General features: G+C 41.8%; 1 protein-coding gene across 2 annotated transcripts in view; it reads right to left on the bottom strand.

The window, feature by feature from the left end:
- The window catches only part of SPEG (striated muscle enriched protein kinase), a 2,687,905-nt gene that overhangs the window by 1,121,414 nt on the left and 1,541,521 nt on the right, over positions 1-24,970 (bottom strand). For both annotated transcript variants that reach the window (XM_044075871.1, XM_044075873.1), the window contains one exon: positions 17,919-18,098. In XM_044075871.1, the coding sequence (XP_043931806.1) occupies positions 17,919-18,098 (180 nt within the window). The remainder of the gene's footprint in view (positions 1-17,918; positions 18,099-24,970) is intronic.

Genomic DNA, 24,970 nt, shown 5'->3' with positions numbered 1-24,970 from the left:
TAGTGGTGAATTTTTTGTGTTTGACTTTTAACTCTGCAAACTTTTACTTCATGAGTTGTTCTGGGCAACACAAGCCCCTAGACCAAAAAGCAATAAAAGCCAAGGGGAGAAGCAAGTAAGCTTTCTTTCACTGTTAGAATGGCATATGTTTAACTGGATTATTAAGAAGGGCCCCTCCCCATGCACTTACAAACACACATGCCTGCACATCCACACACACACACACACACACACACACACACACACACACACACACACACACACACAGACACACACACACAAACACAATACACTATTTATCTTCAGCCTTCGCAGATTGTACTCTTGAGCCAAGTAATTTAACAGTTGTCTGAAATGTGGGCTTTCTTTCCTGGTTGGGTGAAAGGGACCAAAAGCACAAAGGTGAATTAGCAGAGGTGTGGTGAACGATTTTTAGGTGTTGAGTTAGTAGGAAAGTAGGATGAATATCACAGAGTGGTAAAGTTTTGCCTGAGGTGTTATATGTCAGTGTGTGTGTTAGTTTGTTGGAGGAGGTGGGGGGGGGGGCACATACCTCTTTACTGTCTAGATTTTTGTAGAATGCCCAGATTTTTGACTCATGTTTTTGGTCCTCATAAAATTTATAGTTTTCTGGCAAATCACTGAGGATTGAAGTCACTAAATAATGACATACATTTGTGTTTCAGACCATGGCAGGGCTAGCCACTAGGTGGTGTAAACCTTGGGTTTAGATGATTGTCACTGTTGAAGTGACACCCTGACCCCGTGCGCAAAAATGGGAAAAAGGGTTTGTGCATGGATGGATGGATTTGAGTTTCAGACTACATATCCTTCAGAAAATGCATGCTAACCCACATTCTGCTATTCTAGCAACTTAATAAGTTCATAAGAGCAATATTTAAAATCTGTCTCTATTTTCAGGGACTTTGTCCCCTCATTATTTTAGGCTTTATCCAGATTTCTTGTGCTAAGAAGGGGGCGATGAACAGTCTGCCATGTTCATAGATTAGTACTAAGCTAACTGCCCTTGTGAGCCATTTTAAGTCTAGCCAATTATCCCTTGTGAGACTCAAACCATGCACCTTGCGTTTGGAAGGCAAACACCTTAACCATTAGGCCACCCTCCCAACTTAAAAGTCACACAAATGACTGTGTTCATAGGTTAGTACGAGGCTAACTGCTTTTGCTAGCCATTTTAAGCCTAGCCAATTATCCCTCTGTGAGCTTCAAACCCTGTACCTTGTGTTTGTAAGGCAAATACCTTAACCATTAGGCCACCCTCAGCTGCTAACACATGAGGTTCATAATAAGTGGGGAATTCTAAATATATTTACTAAAAAATCAGTCTTGCAATGAATTATGGATGTTGCCAATTGGAAACGTGAACAGAGTTCCTTCCGTATTTTTATTTAGCTTATGATGACAGTCTTCGTCAAAATGTTAACTGTACAATTTAAACAATAAATGCATGCATGGATACCTTCATTAATAAATTCTGAAAATTTTTGTGGATAATACAACTAATGAGTCATAAGTAAGTAACTGTGTGTGTGTGTGTGTGTGTGTGTGTGTGTGTGTGTGTGTGTGTGTGTAATTTAAACTAACAGTTTTGTTAATTTCTGAATGAGAGAGAAAGTGTGTATTTATGTATGTATGTGTATGTAATTTAAACTAGCTGTTTTGTTTCTGTATGAGAAAAGGTGTGTGTGTGTGTGTGTGTGTGTGTGTGTGTGTGTGTGTGTGTGTGTGTGTGTGTGTGTGTGTGTGTGTGTATGTAATTTAAACTAACCATTCTGTCTGTATGGGGTGGCCACGGTGGTGCAGTGGTTAGCATTGTCGCCTCACAGCAAGAGGCTCTCCGGTTCGATCCTTTGCTGGAGTGCCTTCTGTGCGGTGTCTGCATCTCCTCCCTGTGGTCGCGTGGGTTTCCTCCGGGTGCTCCGGTTTCCTCCCACATCCCAAAGACATGTTGTAGGTGGATTGGACACTCCAAATTGGCCCTAGTTGCAAGTGTGTGCATGTGTGTGCCTTCAGTGGAAGGTTGGGCACCGGGCTGGCAACTCGACACCGTAAAACTCCACTGCCAATCACAAGCAGACAGGTGATCCGCTGTGGCGACCCCTAACTGGGAAAAGAAGAAGATTCTGTCTGTATGCAAGACAGTGTACAAAAATCACTAAATACTGACATATATATGAGTTTCAGACTTCATGTCCTCCAGAAAAATGCATGCTAACACAAATCCTGTTATTCTAGCAACTTTATAAGTCCGTAAGAGCAATATTTAAAATCTGTCCCTGTTTTGGGCCTTTGTCCCACTGTTATTTTAGGCTTTGTCCAGATTTCTTATGCTAAGAGGTTGTGAGATATGGGGGCATGGTATGCAATTCCCTAGTTTGGGTGGGGGGAGACAGGTTAGTTAATTAACTTGATCAGGCTTGACCCTGAAACTTGGTTACAGGAGACAAGAGCCTGAATACTCTACACCAACTACCAGACTTGAAGGAATTGTAAGCTGAAGTTGAGACAACAGCCCAAATCCTCTACTCTAACTACCAGACTGTTGAAGGAATTGTGAGCTTCGGTGGAGACAAGAACCAGAATCATCTACACCAACTACCAGACTGCTAATGGAATTGTGAGTCTGAGTTTCAGTACATTTTCAGGGGGTTTTAAATTTCAGTACATTTTCAAGGGATTATGAGTTTCAGTGCATTTAATATGTGAGTTTCAAGGGAAAAGAAATTTACTGCTGCTCATGCTAACTGTTTTCAATGTGTAACTAATTGCACTGTTTAGCAAATGTTAGTCACTGTTAGAATGTAGAATTTGAAAGCAGTGTTGGCAGCATAATTGCCTTTGATGCAGAAGGCTGTGGATTCTACTCCCACACCATGCAAATGGAGTGCTGGTATTGCAGTGCCCTTTTGATTGCTGATTATTTGATGCATTTTAAGGGGGATTGGGGTTCTGCACTCCTGAGTGTGCCCTCCTTTGCATGAGATGCCTATTAACTATGAACTTGTTGGTTTGTCAGTCATTCCCTAGTGCAATATTTTCAGCTTACCATTTTTTTAATATAACTGTATTTGTAGATGAAACACTGAAATGTAAAGTTGTTTGCCAGTAACAACCTCGTCATTAGCTACAGTTCTCTTTAATGTGGAATTATTTAGATGACTTTTACTTCTGCAGAAATTGTGCTTATTGACTGATATTGGTGGATTCTAATGACAGATGTCTGAGTTGCCTTTCATGGTTGAAATTTTCTGAAATTGGTAGTTTTGTCATTATTGGTTCATACATTTTGTTTTATTACTTACTGAAAGAATGTTCAAAACTACAAATTTAAAACATATTCTAACAACTAGTGCTATATTATACAAGGAATATAATTTAATACAATCAGGAAGGTGAGTCAAAGATCACAAACATGTAAGCACGGCCCTAAAAATATGTGCAACGGTTTGAAAACAACCCAAAGGTAAAATTAATCATCCACTGCCAGATGCATTTTCTTTGAATGAGAGTTTTAATGCCATTTCAATGAATGTGAGTTTCAAGGGCAGAAAGGTTTACTGCTCATGCTAAGTCTATTTTCATTGTGAAACTGTTTTGTTTGTTTAGCAAATGGCTATTAGTATTTGTGCTATTTTATTTCAATATCTGTAATCATCGTAGAAGTAAATAAGAAAGCAGTATGCATACTGACAGGTTTGAACAGTGTTTATGGTAATGGAGGAGAAACAGCCAGGTAATGAAACACTGAAATGGCTGAGGAGCAGTCTGCTTTGTGGAGGTTGGGGGCTGCTTCAGGAAGGGCTGCTCTGGGGGGCCCCGATCTATTACTCTGCCTAGGGCCCCAAATTGCCTTGGTCTAGTTCTGCTGTTAGGGGTGGACATCAAGGATCAGATTGCAGCTTTATTAAACTGCTAAATAGGTACTGAGAAAGACGCTTTTTGTATTGTGTTTGTGGAGCAGACAGAGACCCCACAAACTGTATGTGCAGAAATAGATATTGGCCAAAGGAGTCATAGGCCTAAACTTACAGCAATATAGTATGTTCAGTTTTGGTTTTTAAAAATTACAGTTACCCAGACACTTTATCATTTTTACATTACAGTTCTGATGCGGTCTTATTTCATAACACTAAAAATCCACAGAGACTCTGTCAAGTTTTTGTACTACAGTGTGGAATACAGCAGGAGTTCTTGGTTACCCACACTTAAACAGCTATACCCTGGAGCTATGGCCTCTGGGTTTGCACCCTCCCCCCACAAAAAAATCCTGCAGATGCCCATGTATGTGACTTTATTGGTTATTTCTGGTGTCAAAGGATATGAATCTGGTTTTCTTAACCAAAGGATTTTACCACTATTGGCAGTAATGGCCAGAATGTCAAACAGCAGTAAATGATAAGCAAAATGGCCCTCATCTCTAGAATGTACGGCAGCTGAGATATTACTTATTGATTTTGTCTCTCTATATCTTGTTCTAGATATTGTCATAGTTGAGTGGGTTACATGTTATTAAGCTACATCATGAGAAATGACATGGTTTGAGCCAGAAATATGCAATGTCACTGTCCAGAGAGAACGCAGCACGCTGAAGATGCTGCTAGTTGTTTGCTAACTGTTATGACATGCTCCTTATTAGAAATGCTAGTCCAGTGATTGTGAGTCCCACAACTATGAAAACTTAAATGTGACAAAGAACTGAAAAATTACTAATAAGTTCATAGGCGGGGGGGGTTAAAGGTAGAGCTAAATGTATCCATTTATTTATTTACATTTATGTAATGTCCATCTATCTGGCCGTCTAATTTGCACACCACTTATCATGGTGATTGTTGTGGAGGTAGTAGGCTTTTTCCTAGCCCCAGCATCAGTCTCCATCTCCTTCTGAGGGTTGACAAAGTGTCCGTAGACCAGCTGAGGGATGCATTCTCTCCTTCATGTCTTGGGCCTGCCCTTGGGTCTCATTTCAATTGGCAGTACCTACTATAGCTCCATCTCAACTATCACCTTTCAGTCCGGAGGTCAATGACTCTGCTCTAAGATCTTTCCACATTATCAAGCTCCTAACTTCTGTCATGAAAAATAAGCCTGACAGCCCTACAAGCAAACTTATTTCTGATACATGTACCTGTAATTTCATCCTTCCAGTTACTTACCAAAGTTCATGACACTTGTCAAGAAGGAAGACACAGATTAAATGGCCTATAATTCAGCACCTGTTTCAGACAGGTCAGTGCAATGCCTAAAATACTGCCACAGCTGCATTCATTCATTCAGTGGTTAAAATACTGAGCACCCCTAACCTCACTTATCAACAAGACCCCAAAGACACTAGGATGCTTAAATTTGTCCACCTGAGGTAGCTTCTCCCCTGTTATCTGCAGAGAACAATCCAAACCTTTCTAGGAGAGAACCATGACCTTGGAATTAGAAGTACTGACTTTCAATCCATTCATTTTCCACTAGGCAGTGAACCACTGCACTACATACCAGAGATTACAGCTTCTTGAAGTTGAAAGGACAAAGTCATCTGCAAATAACATCCATGCAATCCTCACATCATTAGACTAAAAATATTGAAACTCAGTTGTACCAAAAGTTATGAGCAGGAGGGAAGAATGGCACTCCCTTTGTGAAGCCCTACATCAACCTTGAACACATTCAGCTTAACACCAAAAATGTGGACACAACTCTCACTTTTAATACAGGGCTGATGCACGCAACAGTGGCCATAGAATTCCATACATTTCTGGCACCTTCAGCAAGACATTCTGAGATATTTATTTATATTCCTTCTCCAGGGACCAAGAAATACACTTGCAAACTCCAGTGACCCCATGATCCTTCTAATATCCATGCAAGGGTAAAGAATTTTATTCCACCGTTCCACAAACAGGTCAAAAACTGGACTGCTCTGCTTAAATAAGAAATTACATTATTAGGTGAAGTCTCCTTTCCTGGGGAGGCTAAAGGCTGTAATTCCTCTATAACTGAAGCACACTCTCTGCCACCCTTTTTGAAATAGGGTCCACCACCCCAGTTTGCCATTTCAGAGGTACTTTCTTTGCCTTAAACACCACACTGAAAAACTCCCCAAAAGCATCCAGCACTTCCTGCGTTTCTTGCTGGATCTTATCCACTGTTGCAGAATTGCTACTAAAGAACTATTTAAATACCACAGTAACCTCATCTACAGAAATGGATCCAACCTCTGCAGTTCCTTCTGGAACTACTGCTTTAGAGGAAATCTCTATCAGATTCAGGAATTCTTCAGTGTTCATTTCATCTCTAAGGAATGTCCTCAGTTGAGACCAATGTCCCTCTACCCTTTCTCAAAGCAGTCTGGGCTGTGTCCACCCACCTCCTCTGAATGTCTGGTTGGTTTATTAGAACTTCTCTGAGGTCAGATGAAAATCATTCTCCATGGTCTCACCATCTCCTCCCACATGTAAGCTTTCACTTCAATAACTCTCACAGCTGCTGCCTTCCTGGCCTACGCATACCTTTTGGTCAAATCTGGAGAATCTCCACTATAAGCATTCAACAGAAGGGTTATTTTTTAGCTTGATGGATACACTGCAAAGTACAATATTTCAAAGAGTTTATTGTGCATTTGAATGTTATTATACATACCTGGTGTGTATGCATTTTTGTACATAATTACAAGGACCATATTTGCAGTGAGTTTAAGCATATTTAGCCACACCTGAAGAAATGCTTATCCTTCACCTCAGCTGAAGTTCTTAACCTGATATTAATTAAGATAATTTAAAACAAAGAGGATAATCTTGTACTGGCCTTAAAGAATTAACAGTCTAATCATTGGTAATGGGAGTTGCTTGTAATGTTGCATAAACAGATCACTTGTGCACTTTCTAATTTCAGTGCTTTCTTCACTTTGTCGCTATGATATTAACACTTCTAACAGTTTATCCCCCCCTTCACCCCACCACCTGGATTTTCATACTACAGCCATTATGAGGCATTTATAATGTATTAATTTATTTCTTTGTCAAGTCAATGCTTCCTTTCCTTTATGATTAAAAGTGCTTGCAGATCCTTGCATACCATGGCAACCAAACTAGTGGATAAAGAAAGAAAGCATATCAAAAGATGAATACACCAGTGGCAAAAACATTTCCTATTCAAAAAAAAAAAAAAAAAAAAAAAACAGCTGAGAATCTGCTGTAGGGATAAAGTACTCAAGCTGTTGAAATACATTCCTGATAGCTACAAAAAAGTAAAACTGAATTATAGCAGTGCAGTCTCACATTAATACATACACTACCCCATTCAAAATGTTGTCGGACATATTTGTAATTTAATTTTAATTTTTATATTTAAAATTTTAAATTGATCATGTATGTATTATAATATTTTTATTATTATGTCTTAGTTCTTTAGAAGTTTATTACGTCCTGGTTTGCAGTGCATATTATTTTCCCAAGAATGTCAGCTGATTTATCATGTGATTTCTTGTTGTATAAACTGTTTTCTCATTACTTTTTATTGTCTGAAGAAGTAGGGGTACTATACTCTACGAAAGCGCTAACTATATACATGAAAAGTGATTTAGTATGAGCTTTGTCGTTGCTTTTTGTTTTTTAAGTATATTTGTAACTGTGTCACTTGTCAGTTTTTTACCTTACTGTAGAGTGCCCAGTTCAATCAATGCAGGTTAAGCACGGATTTCACCATTGTAAAAAGGGGAAATTCCAACTACATTTCTGAATTCATCAAAGGAGTTGTAAAGCAGTATATATGTTATTGTGAGGGTGCACCAGTCAAGTTTTGCTCTTCCTGTCCTAACGTACAGTTTTGGAGTGACTGACTGGCCCCAAAAGGTGTTGGGTCAGTTGGACAGGAAAACAAGAAGGATTCTTCATGCTCATCAAATGATTTATAAAATCAGTGTATACCAAGGCTATATATTCCCCGTTCTGAAGGAGGTATGGGCCTCTTTGAAATTGATTACATGTATAGATCTGAAATCGTGTGACTGCATACATATAGGCTGACCTCATAAGACCCAAACATAGCAAAAGTTTTGAAACATGAGAATAAGTCTAAGATGACTTCCCTGCTTACTTTAATAGAAGTATATTGGCATCAAGTGGGGAATGGAAATCAAACCAGAATTAGATAAAAATCAGGCAGCAATTTTATTTGTGCCAAAAAAAAAAACAAAAGAAAGAATATAAGATGAAGGATCAGATAAGAAGGCAAGAAATGTGGAAAATGTATAAATGCAATTGCAAGTATAGAAAACTCTTGGAACAACCACATGTTGATCAGGATAAAATGCAGGAAAGGTTAAGGAGAGGCAAATTTAAACCAAAAGACAGGAGTTTAATATTGGCGAGCCAAGATAGGGACTACATACACATTAGTTTACAAAGTCCATTGAACATGTGGGAGAAACAGACAAATGCAGGTTTTGTAAAACAGAATCGGAAACAGTCACAAATCTTGTTGCTGGATATGATATACTAATGACAGAAGGACTGTATACTGAAAGGCATAATAATGTGGCAACACTGTTGCACTGGGAATGTGAAAACATTATAATATTGAAGTAGTTGAACAATATTGGAAATATGAACCACAAAGCATTATAGAAAATGACAAAGTTTATATCACATGGGATCACCCATTACCAACAGTTCAAAAATAGATGTGAGAAAATCAGATATAGTAGTCCATGAAAAAAAGACAAAAGTAGCATTGATCATTAAAATTGCTACACCCAGTGACTACGGCGTCTTACGTGCAGAGAGACACAAAGTCATAAAATGCCAGGATTTGCAGGCAGAAAAAAGGGCAATGTGGAAGAAGGATACCCAGACAGCTGCAACAGTAGTAGGAGCAATGGGTCTCATAAAAAAGAATTTACAATTGAACTTAGATATGTTAACCTAATATGTAACTTGGTATGAATTGCAGAAAGAGTCATTACTGGACGGGTACTACAAAGATCACTTCTGGCTAACATCAAAGATTGAAACAATACTAATTTACTGAACCTTAAAAATACTTTTGACTTATGAATGGGTCCATTCCCATCATGGTATTAAAAAACCCAAAAAACTTAGCAAAATTAAAAAGAGAGAAAGATTCTACAGGAATGCGAAGTTTATCAACTGGTTCTCTGAGAGCAGCTAATGCATGGAACAGACTACCAAATTACATTAAAGCAAGTACTACTTTAGATACTTTTAAGAACAGCCTGAACACTTATTATGGGAATAAGAAGTTATGTACTCACCATAACGTTCCATCTGAGTAGGTAGCTTCATTTGTCTGCAACCTGTGGGTCTTGGATCCGATATCGGATCCGAGCCGGCAACTTGTTTCATAGCTAATGGATCCGAGCTCCTAGCTCCTCCCCTCACTCATAATCCCCTGCCAACCCTCCATGACCTCAGATAAAGTTTGCCCCTCAATATGTACCCAAAAAAGGGTATTCCAACTTACATAGATCCACTGAAGGCCAGGGGGAAGGAGGGGGGGATGGTTGCAGACAAATGAAGCTACCTACTCAGATGGAACGTTATGGTGAGTACATAACTTCTTAATCTGAAGTAGGGACTTCATTTGTCAGCAACCTGTGGGACAGAGTCCCCAGCTACCTGAATCTTGGGTGGCCATCATGGAAGGATATTGCGGAGCACCACAGAGCCAAAGGATGCTCTTCCTCTAGAAATCACGTCCAGTTTGTAGTGGTTAATAAAGGTATGAGATGAGGCCCAAGTGGCTGCCGAACAAATATCATCCAATGGAACTCTAGATTTGAAGGCGCAGAAGTAGAGATGGAACGAGTGGAATGAACTCCTTCAGGTGCGGGTCTCCCAGAAGCTTGGTACGCTAGCAGGATACATTGTGAAATCCAGCGTGATAGAGATTTTTGATATTGCTTTCCCCAAATTAAATTTGGCAAATGAACAGCTGGTCAGATTGTCTGTGACCAGCTGTTCTATGAATATAAAAACGTAGCTGCCTATGAACATCTAATGAGTGCAGCTTGTACTCTCCTTTATTCTGATATTTAGGAAAGAAAACCGGTAAATTTATGGATTGATTTATATTGGTTTCTGATGCTATTTTGGGAAGAAAGGAGGGATTGATCCTGAGGTACACTCTGTCCGGATGAAAGATCAAACAAGGAGGCTTCACAGAAAGAGCTTGAAGCTCCGAAACTCTTTTCGCAGAAGTAATGGCTACAAGGAATGCTGTTTTCCAGGACAAGTATTTGAGATCTACTGAAGCAGCAGGTTCAAAAGGTGGAGCAGTCAGGGCTTGAAGAACTAGTGAAAGATCCCAAGGTGGTACGGCTTCTATTATAGGGGGTCTAAGCAAAAAGGTGCCCTTGAGAAAGGTTTTACACAATTTGGCCGACATCAAGGGCCCTGTGTCATGTCCCACATGGTAATGGGAGATGGCAGCCAATTGCACTTTGGCAGTAGAGCAACTAGCGCCTTCCTGAAAAAGTTCGGTTAAGAAGTCTAATATGGATGGAAGAGGAGCCGTAAAGGGATCTAGGTTATGATGCTCCACCCAGACAAAGAAACGTTTCCATTTACTGCGGTACACTTTCCTGGTGGAGGGCTTATGCGCTGCCACAAGGATGGCTTTGACTGGTGAAGAGATACTGGGAGTCCTAGCTAGGAGTGGAACTGGAGCAACCAAGCCGTCAGCTTCAGCTTATCCAGATTTGGGGTCGGTAAGTCCGACGGATGGGAGATGAGATCCGGACTGGGATCCAGAATCCAAGGGGGATTCACTAGGTGAGACCACAGGTAAGGGAACCAAATTTGCCGAGGCCAGAATGGGGCAATGAGGATCATCCTGCTCCCCAACCGCGAGGCTTTCTGTAAGAGTTGCAGCATCAGGGGTAGAGGAGGATAGGCATAAAGTAGACCGGGTGGCCAAGCATGCACCAGAGCGTCTCTTGGGGTTTCCCCTGGAGGGGGAATCAGAGCGAAGAAATTGACGCATTTGGTGTTTGAGGGAGAGGCCAAAAGATCGCAGCAGGGTTGCCCCCATATTGCGAATATCTGCTTCGCTACTAGTGGATTGAGAGACCACTCGTACGGGTAAGAAGGGTGCGGCTGAGTTTGTCCGCTAGGATGTTGGCCCACCCCGGAATGTGCGCAATCAGAAAGCGGTTGGTGGAAATCGCCCATTCCCACACTCTCATGGCTTTGCGGCATAGAGGGTAAGACCTGGTTCCCCCCTGTTTGTTGATGTACCAGACAACCGACATGTTGTCTGACTGAATTGCAATCGTTCCTACGGGGAGGAGATTCTGAAGTGCTTGCAACGCGTACAGCACCGCTCTCATCTCCAGAACGTTGATATGCAGGGAGGTCTCTGTATCGTTCCACGTGCCTTGGATGGCCCTGCCTGAATAATTCCCCACCCCCACCCGAGGCAGGAGGCGTCCATGGTCACTGTGGCGAGAGGGGGAGAGGTGCAGAAGGGTCGGCCCGTATGGAGGTCCGGAGCATGGAGCCACCATAATAGAGCCCTCCTGCAAGCCTTGCTGATAGCAATGGGATGATGTAGAGGAAAAGACAGAAAGGACCATTGTACTAGGAGAGTCCACTGCAGTACCCGCATGTTCAGACGGGCACATGGAAGGAGCGTTATCGCTGCTGCCATGGAGCCCAGAACCCTCAGGACCAATTCTGCTGGTGGGGTCTCTGATTGGAGGATAGCCCACACATGAAGTTGCAAATTCCGTAGTCGTTCCGACGTCAGGAAGGCTCGTAGATCTCTGGTGTCTATTCTGGCTCCTATGAATTCTATGACTTGTGTCGGGGCCAGAAAGGATTTGTCGGCATTGATGGTGATGCCTAACTGTGGGGCTAGGCGGAGAAAGAAATCTCTGGCTGAGCAAAGTAGATGCCTTGTTGGGGCGGTCAGGAGCCAGTAGTCCAGGTACGGAAAGACCTGTATTCTCTGGAGTCTCAGGTGGGCTGCAATCACTGCTAATACCTTGATGAACACCCTGGGAGCTGTGGTGAGGCCAAAGGGAAGGACCCTGAACTGGTAGTGACTGGCTCCCAGCCGGAAGCGGAGGAACCTCCTGGATCGTCTGTCCATTAGAATGTGGTAGTACGCATCCTTGAGGTCTATAGAGCAAATCCAATCATTCTCCCTGAGAAGGGGGAGAATAGATTGAAGAGTGACCATTCGGAATTTTTCCTTGGTTACCAACAGGTTCAAACGGGACAGGTCTAGAATCGGTCTCAAGTCCCCCGTCTTTTTTGGCACCAAAAAGAACCTGGAGTAGAACCCTAATCCGAGCTGATCTTGGGGGACGGGCTGGATGGCTCTTTTTCTTAGCGGCTGCTGAACTTCTGCAGCTGCAGCCTCCCTCTGATCGGGTGGTACATCGGGGAGGTTCTTGAATTTGGGGAGATGAAGTAATGGGATTTTGTATCCTCTGGATATAATTCGAAGCACCCAGCAGTCTGTCGTGATGGACTCCCATGCCGCTAGGTGCTCCGAGAGTGGAGCAGTCGGGCAACCCTTCAGGGCTGCTGCGTGGGCCAGTCAGAGAAAGGATCTCTGGACCCAAAGTTTCTCTGAGCCCCTCTGCCCCTGGGGCGGCGTCCTCCCTGTCCTCCTCTGCCACGGAAGGACTGTTTGTCCGGAGCGGGTTGGGAATGTTGAACCACATCTTCTTCTGACCCTTTTGGTTCTTCGAAAAGGACCGCTGGGGAGCAGAGAAGCGGACTCTGATGGCAGACAACGTCTTCCCGTCCTTCTCGCTCTGGACAAGTGTCTCACGAACCGTTTTGCCAAATAGGGCAGAACCATTGAAAGGGGCGTTCACAAAGGACGCTTTAAAGGGCTCCGCAAAGTCACAATGACGGAGCCAGGCCTGATGTCTCATGACTAGGCCTGCTCCTCTAGCTCTAGTGGCTCCGTTGGTGGCGTGGGACAATAGCCACATAGAGGTATTTGAAATGGATCTCAGAGTGGCCATTCGGGTGGAGTACAATTGTTTGTCCTCCGCTGACATGGACTCAGGGGAGGAGGCAGCGTATTCTTTGATAAGATCCCACTGCATCCTGATGACATGTGCCATATAGTTCAGAGACCTTACCAAAAAGGTCGCTGAACTAAAAACTCGCTTCCTTAAGCAGTCCATTGAGCGGGACTCCTTGCTCGGTGGATGGACTGAGGGGCTCTCCTGAACAAGTTCCCACTTCGTGGCTGCTGCCGTCAACATGGCATCTACAGGGGGACCCTTGCTCCAATGTGACCGGTCTGCGGGGGGGGCTTAGTATCCTCTCCGGGCATTTGGGTATTGGCTCCATGGTGTCTGGGTCCTTCTACGCCCCGGTGGTAATAAGGTCCACCAAGAGGTAGGCCGGAGGGGACACCCAAGAGGTAGATGGGCCTGCTTCAAATGCCTCCAGAAACACGGACTCGTCGGAGGAAGACTTGGGGGCAGACCACCCACCTCTGATCCTCAGCATCTCCATGATGTCTCCAAAGGAGACATCCTCAGGGGGTGACCTTGGGGAGCCTTCCCCTTCATCCAAGTCCATGTCCTCAGTTAAGGACTCAGGGGAGTCCACGTGCCTCCTCTTGCACTTGTGCTTGCGGTGCACTTCCTCGGGGGGACTGTCTGAGGAGGTCTCGCCAGCATGATCCTGTTCCAATGGAACAACCTGGGACATTGAAGCAGGCTGTGCCTGAGGCCGGGTGATGGAAGCCTGGCCCAGCAGAGAGGGAGTGCAGGGTGGAGCTGAGACAAGGGCTGGGGGTCCAGATGCTCTCGACAGAGCCCTCTTCACTATATCGAAGATTGAGGGGGAACCGCTCTCCCTGGGCTCAGAGAGCCGGCTCCCACCCGGATCCGATGAAGGAATCGGAACCGGCGCCGAAACCATCGGATCCGAAGGACCAGTGCGCTCCGACCTGGATGGTGCCGAAGGCACACTGAATCCCTCAGATCCGAAGCTCGGACCATGGCTCCGAGAGGGCAGATCCGACAGACTCGAGGGCAGGGTCAGATCCGAAGTACCAAGTACTGTCGGCGCCGACCCACCCCCGGCTCCGACGCTGCTCGGCTCCGAACGCTCCAAACCCAGGTAGCGGGTCGGAGAAGGAGCAATTGGAGCGAGCTCCCCCCTGAAGGGGGGGGAGGCAAGAGCACTCCCATCTGCAGCTGGGCCTGGATGAATCTTTGCATCATCCGGTCCAAGTCTGCATCAGACATGCTAAATGTTGATCTCGAAGAGGCCACCGAGGCAGGCCTGGAATGCCGCCTCGATGACCTCGATGGAGATCGGGCCTCCTCCTCCTCGGGCCCTAGGGAGAAGCAAGGAGATCGGAGCCGAGGAGGAGGAGACCTAGAAGCAGTGGAGGGAGAAGCCCGCTTAGCTGGTGGGGCCAAAGCGGAGGCCTCGGCCCGCCGCTTGTGGTGCTTCTCCCTCCGTTTCTCCCTCCTAGCCTCCCTGTCCTCCGGTGCTTTAGCGGGAGTTTGAGTCCCGGCCGAAGGAAGGGGGGCAGGAGTGGCAATGACCACAGCCTGTGGTAGTGCCATGGGAGCAGCGGAGGCCGGAGCCAAGTCTGGGGGCAAAAGTCCCGCCAGGACCAGCTTCGACCTCCGCTCTTTCAGTGCCCTGGGGTTGAACGCTGCACAAATGGTACAGCCTGAGGTGAGGGGTTCAACCCCAAGGCACCGAACACACCGAGTGTGGCCATCAGCCGGGGAGAGCTTATGGCCATACTCGGTACATTTAGAAAAAAGTGGCTTTTGGGGCCTCAGCCATACTTTAAAGAAAAAAGGAGTGCTACACAAACACACAGGCCCCAAAAACACAAGCACACACACACTCTCACTAACGACCAGCAAAGGGAGGGAAAAACTGTGTAAAAAAAATTTAATACTATAGGGAACCTAACTCTTACACACTTTTTTTTTTTTTTTTTTAAATTAAAGTAGAGAAATTTGACTTAACTGACGATTTTTCGCTAGAGCTCAATGAATCCAGCCATCCACAAGCGCGGCAAACTAGATCTGAGGTCATGGAGGGTTGGCAGGGGATTATGGGTGAGGGGAGGAGCTAGGAGCTCGGATCCATTAGCTATGAAACAAGTTGCCGGCTCGGATCCTATATCGGATCCAAGACCCACAGGTTGCTGACAAATGAAGTCCCTACTTCAGATCAAGTGTTCTGGTATATTGTGAGGCTAGAAGGGCATTAATGCCTATGCTCAAAATATTTGTATGTATGTATGTAAGTATGTTTACATGTGTCATAAGATCTATATTAGAAATATAGAGGTGAGGTGGCCAGCAGCATCACAAAACTATGAATATGGATTGGAGCTGCTTGTAAAATTATTCAAGTACTGGTGGATGTGAAACTCAGTGAAGAGAAATGGTTTGATGGTATGGCAAGCTTGTGGTCTCAGATAAGTATATATAAGCAGAAGTGGGTGTGGGGAGTAGAGAAGTGCATTCCACCCTACAAAATTGTTTTAAGGTGTAACAAGAATGTTTTTCAATTTGCTGTTTTTGTTTGACTTTTATTTTTTAAAGTGTTGAGATTCCCACAACTCGGTTTTGCATTTACAATAGGAGCCTTGTTGAAGCGATAAACTAAAAGGTGGCAAATTCGAAAAAATATTCCGCAAATAAACTTATACTGATACTGCTGAATAAATAAATTATGTTAAAACGTTATATAAATGATGTAAAAAAAAGTTATATGACAATGTCTTAAAGGGAATGAGAGACATTTTTGTAGCACTCTAAAATAAGAAACTCATGGATCTGGGAGTCTCTTTACCTAAAATCCATCCATCCACAACACCTTTTTTCCATTTTTTTTTGGGCACGTGGGGCCAGGGTGTCACTTCACAAGTGACAATTATCTAGAGCCAGGATTTAGCCTGCCTGGTGGATAGGTCTGCTGCTGTAGTTCTTCCACACCATTCACTCACCTATTCACATTTATGGCCAATTTAGAGTGTCCAATTCACCTACTACTGCATGTCTTTGGAATGTGGGAGGAAACTGGAGCACCCAAATGAACCCAACGTGAAAAAAGGGAAGACATGCAGATCTACACAGAAGGCACCCCAGCTGAGATTCAAATTGGGGAACCCCTTGCTGTGAGGTGACAACATTACAAACTATACTATTTCTGAGAAAGTAAACCAATATCAATGTATGTTTACTTTATAAACAATAATAGTATTCCTCAAATTTTCATAAAGCTGCAATCTGCCTTTCATGACATCAGAGGAGATAATATATGAAATTAAAGCAGAATTCATTTGCAGAGTCCAGGCACTTCAACATTTAAAGTAGTATACAGGCTACTATAATTATACACTAATTGCAGCCACAAAAGACTCTCATACCCCAAGTAAAGACATACTGTTAAATAGACACTACATCTAAGTTACCTTATTATCACACTTTCGTATGTTCTGATTTTCAATCAGTTAATAAGAAGGGAGTTATTTTTTGCAGGCTAGGTTGAAGGAGAATGATACTGTCAATGGCTCAGTAGTTCATCAGGTGGTACAACTGTCTTTGGTGATGGAAGACCAGTAGGGTGTGATTGTGTTCCCACCCCAGATGTTTGAATTAAGTTTAAAATACTAATATTAGAGTGCAGAATAAGGGGGTGAGGGTCGATATCATTTCCTCGAAAGATGTCTCCATCGAACGGCTGTTCATTGATCACTACCCATAGAACAGCCATTCAGAGAATGTAACAATCATTGAACTTCTTTCCTAGGGAAAAAACTACTCGGCCACCAGAGCAACCGTAATATGAACTACATAATTTTACACTCACCCCCCCCCCCGACTTATATGTAGCAACTCCGAGATCACACTGCAGTGGGGAAAAGGGCTAATTCACAATGCTGGCAACCTAGTTACTTTCCCAGGGAAAAACTTTGATGTAGAGATCGCTCACTGAATGCAGAGTTCGATGCAGTCATGTTGATGAATAGGGATTTGATGGAGACGTCTTTTGAGGAAATAATATAGTCACAGGGGTACTGCACTCCTGAGTCTGTTGTCCTTCAGATGAAATGTTAAACTGAGGCCCCATCTGCCTGAGTTGGTGGTAGCTCAGGTGGATGTAAAAGATCTTACAGCATTTATCGAAAAGAACACAAAAAGTTCTCTAGTGCCGTGGCCAAATTTCCCCCTAGTCAGTCAAAATATCACCTCCGGTCTCTGCTGAAAAGAAGTTACCAGCCTGCTAGGACTAACCTGTTCAACAAAGCATTAATAACAATTAAGGGTACATTTAATGCCTTTTAGAACAACTTTTGTTATTGCGTGCTTATTGAAATTTATGAATATAAATACTACTTTAGGAACAACATAGTCCTACAGGATTCATCATTATGGTGCAACTATCACATTCCCAAGTACTCATGACATTCCTTTGTTGAAGCACTTATCTTTGGGTGCAGTTTATTCTTATCACAGCATAGAGCTCAATCTGTCACATTGTTTCCTCAATTAATTTGATTCGCTGACCTGACATACAGGACAGGATACCAGTCACCCAAAACTGTCATGCAAACTGCATTTCTAATTCAAGCAATATTTATTCTGAATAGTTATTTTTATGCATATGCTGTTATTATGGTCTAAGATAAAGTTAGAATGGTAGTGTTTTTGTGTATATGTGGCAGTGCAGAGTCATTTGACAGAATGCTGGAGTGTTATTCTGCTTGTTTCTACGAAAACTGAGATATGCACTGTTTCTAAATGACTCTATGCTAGTATAAGTAGAAAATGGTCCTGGACTGAAATACCAAGTCATTCCAGGCATAGGGGTAGGAGTTTATTAGTAACATATTGGTTGATTAGGCCTTCTGTGTACCACAGTTAATAAACTTACCTGTTATCTTGACAGTTGCGCTGCAGCTTGACACTCCTTCCTCATTCACTGCTGTAACAGAGTATACTCCTGCATCGCTTGGCCTTGCACACTTGATTAATAAGGTATACCGCTCACCCTCTATCTTTGTCAAATGAGTAGGACTGCTTTTCAAAGGACTACCATCTTTCTTCCAAAACACTGAAAGAAGCAAAAAAAAAATTAGTAATATAACTGCACAGCTTCTAGCCTTTATAGTAGCTGAATATACATCCTAGCACTGGACACTGTTAAAAGGGTATGATAAAAACATTAGACCTTTTTATTTAGCAATGCTTCATGTTATCAAGCATCTATTACCAATCTGTAAGCATTATTAACTGTTCCTCATCATTCTAAGTGCATAACCAATCGTAATTCAGCCACAATCACACCATCCAAAAAAAAAACAATTTGTAATTTCTCAGGCTATACTTTCAAAAAACACACATTATAAAACCAGAAATTAAGCATACCTACATTAATTAACAGCATACAAATGAACATTTGAGAAAATCAGGATAAAAAAGAAAAAATACTATATGCAACAGTCTACTTGTTGGTGTATGCAAGCTCTACAAATTATCCATATTCAGTCAGAATTAACTATGAAGACTTTTCTGTGGCTTACTGAAATGAGTACCTAACAAGCTGGATTAAGAGAGAGGGTGAACTGGGAAGGGATGGGAGAGACAGTAACTCCTGACAAATTTATCACGTGGGGAGTCCTTCTGGATATTTATGACAACCATGGATATCACAGGAAAAGGTAGAGAAGCATACATGAACCTCCAAGGTATCTGTCTTCCAGGCCTATTTGCAAAGAATCATTGAGCATTTTTTTTAGTTGCCTGTTCTGAGAGGAAGGAGGCAAACAGATCGAATTGAGGTATTCCCCACAGTTGGATCAATTCTTGGAATACTCCTAGTGGTGAAGTTTCCATTTGTGAGGATCTGTCCTGGTTCTTCTTAGCTTGTCTGCTACAACATTTTTTCTCTGACAGAATATATGAAGCCTGATGAGTCAAACTGAGCATAATTGTTATCTCCCAGGCTATCATAGCAAGTCTGCAAAGGGGGTGAGATCTGATAACCTTATTTATTTATGTACCACATCACTGTGGGTGGTGTCTGTGAAAACATGCAGAGGTCCTGGAAACCAGAGATAATTTGGGGCTTTCAAAGTATTTATTACTGCCCTCATCTCTGTGATTTACATATTGTTTATTGCAGAGACCTTGCACTTTCACCCCTTTTGTAACTACTCCCAAAGCCAGGTCTGAAGCATCTGCTGCAAAGACTGAACAGGAGGCAGAAGGGAGAATGGGAGACCTAGATTCTGAGAGATCTGGTCTGTGCACCATTGTATATCAGTATGTATAGATACCTTTAAGAAGTTTTCCATGGGCTTGCACATGTGTATAAATACTGAGCATGCGTGAGCCAGACTGCTATTTTGTAGAGAGCTGTTAAGATGTAAGCATGCATGTATGTAATGGTCTGTCAGTTAATCAGTTAGTTTATATTTTATGTTGCTGCTATCCATCCTGATGTTTCTATATGATAAAGCATATAAACGAACTACCCCGCCTGTTCGTCCTGAATCATAACATAGGAAGAGTGACATGGTGTCAGAATGGGATCAAGAATCAAGACCAAGAGGCACGTTAATTTTAGAGGAATATAGAGGAATAGATCACCCTTACTGCGCACACAAATCACAAAAACAGGTCAGAAATGAATTCCAGGTACTAAAACTTACTTAAATGATTTCTTACTTGAAGAATATAAAAGAAAGTACTCAGAAAGCTCAAAACAAATTTCTAGTTAAACAAAATGTCCGAAAATGTAACATATTGTTAAAAAAATATTCAAAATAGTTACAAGAATGTTTCAAATAAAGTCCGAATTGCATCAAATGTATAAAATAAGGAAAACGACTGCATGTGTTCGTGCTGTGCTACTTTTTCACATTAATTAAAGCTATTTGAGCTATCTGAAGTATACAGAGTGTTTGCAAGCTTGTGCAGTATTACAGTGCATTAATTCACAAAATACAGCCATTTCAAGGAATGTTTTGCAAAGTACAGTATTTCAAAGAGTTTAGTGTGCATTTGAATGTTATTACACGTACCTGGTGTGTATGCATTTTTGTACATAATTACAAGGGCCATATTTGCAGTGAGTTTAAGCATACTTTGTTGGCATGGCTGAAGGCTTTTGCAGACCAGCTCCACTTATATTTGATAGTAATACTGCAGAGAATTGGAGAGTGTTTGAGCAAGAGTATGATATTTTCATACACGCTGGATTTTCTGATAAAGATGCACATACAAAGGTATTTATTCTACTTAATTTAGCTGGTTCAGAAGCCATAGAAAGAGAGCATTCATTTGTGTATGCACTTGCTGTGTATGCAGGAGAAGGGGAAAACCATCATATAGCGGTACTGGCTGAAACAAGGGAAGACCCCGAGTACTTAAAATGTAAATTTAGAGAAATGCATAACCCCCAAGCAAATATTACAATAGAAAGGCACTTATTTTACACAAGGGATCAAAAGCCTGGTAAGACTTTTGCAGCATATATGACAGCTTTGTTTCTCAAGGCTAAAACTGCAGATTTGGTGATGAGTTGATATAAGACAGACTTGTGTGTGGTATAAAAGATGATTCTGTGAGAAAGATTTTGCTTTCTGATAGTGATTTAACTTTGAATAAGGCCACTGAGATTTGTCAGATATATGAGCTCACAGAAAAGCACACAAATATGCTTGCAAATAAGAAATGCATGCTTCCAGTATCTTCTAGTGCTAATGTTGATAGTATGCAGCACATGGTTAAAAGAAACAGGCTGAAGCACATGGCAGCAACTGTGAACCCTGTAACACACACTGGTAAACCCTGTAGCTTTCTAACAAATTTCAGAGCATGCACAGTTTCACTGAAGCACAAAGGTGAGTAAGCAAATTCAAAGCATGTTCCTTCACCTAGCCTCATAGTCAACTGTCATAATTGTGGTGGTAATCATGTGTCTGAAAGAGACAAGTGCTTAGCTTTTGGTCAGCAATGCCACAGAGCTAAAAAGTGGAATCATTTCCAAAGATTTTGTAAATCAAAAGAGGCACATTATTTTATTAAAAGAGAACATTCAAAGAGACAAGTTGATCAATTAGAAAGCTGTGACCCTACTTTTTATGTTGATGGTGTGCCTGTGCTTAAAGAAACAGTCAATGCAGTAGTTTTGTGGGCAAAGAATGAAGTATTTTGTACTGTTCGGATAAATGGAAGAACCATACAGCTCAAAGTTGACACAGGTTCAAAGTGCAATGTTATGTCAGCTGAAACACATGGTAGAATATGTGTTGGTGAGAAGCTTGATTTGGCAAAGTGTGTGAAGCTTGTTGCTTATTGTGGTGTAGAAATTCAAACTGAAGGTTCAGTAACGCTTTCATGTTATTCTGCTGTGAGCTATGACTTGCAAGTTTATGTAGTTAAAAGGCACATACAGTCATTATTAGGCCTCAGAGACAGTTTGAGAATGGGACTACTTTCGTTTAATAAAGAAGTGCACCATGTAATCTTGAAAGACCACTGTTATAATTTTGCCCAGTATATTTTTTCTACCTATGCTGATCTTTTCAAAGACAAACTATGCAAACTTCCTGTTGCATATTCCATAAAGTTAGACGTTGAAGTCAGCCTAGATGTCAGGCCAGCCCAGAAAGTTCCAGTAGCTATGTAGAACAGAATCAAAGCTGAGGTAGATAAAATGGTGCAGCAAAGTGTGATTTGTTCAGTAGTTGAACCTATTGAATGTGCATCTTCCATGGTAGCAGCTCATAAGAAATGCTCAGATGATATCAGAATATGTATAGATACATGATATTTGAACAAAACACTGAAAATACATCACCATTCAATGCATACAGTTAAAGAAGTTGCTGCTCTTAAGCCAAATGCCACTGTTTTTTTTCTGTTTTGGAAGCATAGAGTTCATTTTGGCAAATTTTGCTTGACCAAAAATCTTCATTGCTAACCACTTTCAGTACTCCTTTTGGCAGATACAGAATTTTGAGAACGCCATTTGGGATAAATTCTGCCAGTGAAGTCTTTGGCATGCCATGCAACAATTTTTTTTCTGGATATCTGTGTGCTATTATAGTAGATGATATTCTAGTAGGAGGTAATGGTGAAGCCGAGCATGACAGAAACCTCAAGAAAGTTCTAGAGAGAGCATATGAAGTGAACCTTAAGCTGAATCCTCAGAAGTGAAAGTTCAGGCTACGAGAAATTACTTGTGTCAGTCATTTGTTTACCAGTTCAGGCTTGCGACCAGATCCTTCCAAGCTAACAGCAATTCTTGAGATGCCAGCTCCAGACAATGTTCAAGCCCTACAATGTTTTCTTGGCATGGTTAACTACTTAGGCAAGTTCATTCCAGACTTGAGCCAACTTTCAGCACTGCTCAGAGAGTTGACATGCAAAGATGTATCTTGGTCCTGGTTAGAACAACAACGAACAGAAACCAGTAACTCTTTATTGTGATGCTCGAAATTTGGTCTTGGTGGAGTTATTCTTCAAGAGGGTAGACCAGTAGCCCTTGCATCCAGAACTTTAACGCAAACTGAGATGCCATATGCCCAGATAGAGAAAGAACTCTTAACAATTGTGTTTGCATGTTCGAAGTTCCATGATTATATTTATGGTCACCCATTTCAAATCGAAACAGATCACCAACCTCTAGTCACTATTTTCACAAAGCCTATGCATACAGCTCCTGTCAGATTGCAATGCATGATGTTGAATTTGCAAAAGTATAATTTCAATCTTGTTTACACAAAAGGCAAACTTCTTTATCTTGCTGCTACTTTACCCAGTTTGCCCAGAAATACCACTGAACAGCATGAAAATGGGGACTTTGACTTTGAAGTCATGGAATTGAGAAATTTTTCTTCCACACACCTTGATAAGCTTAGAAGTCACACAGCCTCAGATCCAGTAATTCAGAAGCTCAACCACTTTATCAAGTCGAGGATGGCCGTCAAAGCAATCTTGTTTACCTCATGACCTGTGACCTTATTTTCCTTACAGAGATGAGATTTTGCATCATGGCCACCCATGACTGATTCTAACAAAAGAAGGGTGAGAGGATTAGTATTATGGCCTTCTATGTTAAAGAATATTGAGAGAGTACTTTCATCTTGTACTGTATGTAATAGTACTAAGCCCCATCAACAGAAATAACCACTTCACCTAAACCAGACACCTGAACTACCTTGGTTGACAGTAGCTACAGACATTTTCAAATGGAATGGTCAACATTACTTGGTGTTATGAGACTCTTATTCAAGTTGGTTCAAGATTGACCTTTTTCCTAATCTAGCATCTAGTACTGTCATTACTAAGTTATAGCATCATTTTGCAGTCCATAGTAGTCTGCACAAAGTAATTTCTGACAACGGTACACAATTTACAAGCCAACAGTTCAAGAGATTTACTAAAGAGTGGGACTTTATTCATGTTACAAGTAGCCCTGAGTACCCACAGTCAAATGGTTTGGCGGAATGTGCAGTTCAAAGCGAAACAGTTATTAGAGAAGTCGAAGAGAGATAACAGTGATGTTTTTCTGAATCTCTTAAATCTGAGAAATATTCCTCATGATAAACATCTTGGTTCATCTGCACAAAGGCTTTTGTTGAGACAAACCAGAACCACACTACCAATCAGTAGCAATCTGTTGGTTTGCTGTGCTAAGAACAACAAGGCAGTGAGAGCTCAACTCATGAAAATGCATTTGTCCCAGATGTCCTATTATGATAAGTCCAGCAAACTGCTCAATCCATTACGAGAAGGGGAGATAGTGAGGTTGCAAATGTCCAAAGGTTTTGATTGGATTGGATTTGTGAAAAGTGTATGTCCACAGGCAAGATCATACATTGTGGAATCAGGAAGAGTAGAATTTAGGTAGAATTGGAAATATTTAGTAGTGGTGTCCGAGCCTGGATTGCATTATCTTGCCTGTGAAAATCTAGATCTCAGAGTGAGTTATCCAGTGTTTCAGTTCCAGAGGACATTCCAACAAATATCCTTGTTCCAGAGATGATTCCCAAAACTCCTGAAACAGATTGTTCACCAATGACTGTCCCTGTTGCTAAACCCAGTCCTAATTGTTATATCACTAGATCAGGTCACATTTCCAGACCATGTTCCAGATACACGGCAACTTGGACATGAACGTTGTGTTTATTTCTCAGTGTCTATATAATTGTATGTGTTTTTCAGATGTCATTTTATTGTGGACAATTCACTAAAGAGGAAGGCTGTAGATCAGTCTGTATGTATACCTTTAAGAAGCTTTCCATGGGCTTCCACATGTGTATAAATACTGAGTATGGGTGAGCCGGACTGCCATTTTGTAGACAGCTGTTGAGATGTAAGCATGAAAGTATATAATGGCCTGTCAGTTAATCAGTTTGTTTATATTTTATGTTGCTGCTATCCATCCTGATGTGTTTCTGTATAATAAAGTATATAAACGAACTACCCCCCCTGTTCGTCTTGAATCATAATATAGTATGAGCAACAACCACAGAACATCTATTCTTACAAACCCTAATGTAGGCATTTGAAAAGATAAGGGCTGTAGATGGTGAGTCTAGACTGACCTGAGATAACATTAATTTTTTTCATGCAAAGTCTGGGTAGGGGAATCATAAGAATCACATAAGCCATGTACCCAAAAATCTTGAGAAATTCTCTGGCAGATACCAGAATGTGATTGGAAAAACTCAGGAAGAACTTTTGGAACATCTCTACCTTGTCTAGAGGAAGAAAAACTCTCCCTGGGACAGAATCAAACAGACATCCCAGAGGGATTAGAGAAGATTTCTATTAATTTCACTACAAAACACAGGAGAAAAAAAACAAGTTTTCCTCAGAAAAATACTACTGAATGTTTTCCTCCCACAGAGGGCTTTTCTGCCCAGCCTTGATGAATTGCTAACTGACCAACAGTTCCCCAAAACCTATTAA

The sequence above is a fragment of the Protopterus annectens genome, chromosome 6.part1 (genome assembly GCF_019279795.1).
Source record: "Protopterus annectens isolate FY-2018-M chromosome 6.part1, PAN1.0, whole genome shotgun sequence".
Classification (NCBI taxonomy): domain Eukaryota; kingdom Metazoa; phylum Chordata; order Ceratodontiformes; family Protopteridae; genus Protopterus; species Protopterus annectens.
The sequence above is the reverse complement of the archived record's forward strand: the minus strand, read 5'-3'. Positions and strand labels throughout refer to the sequence as shown.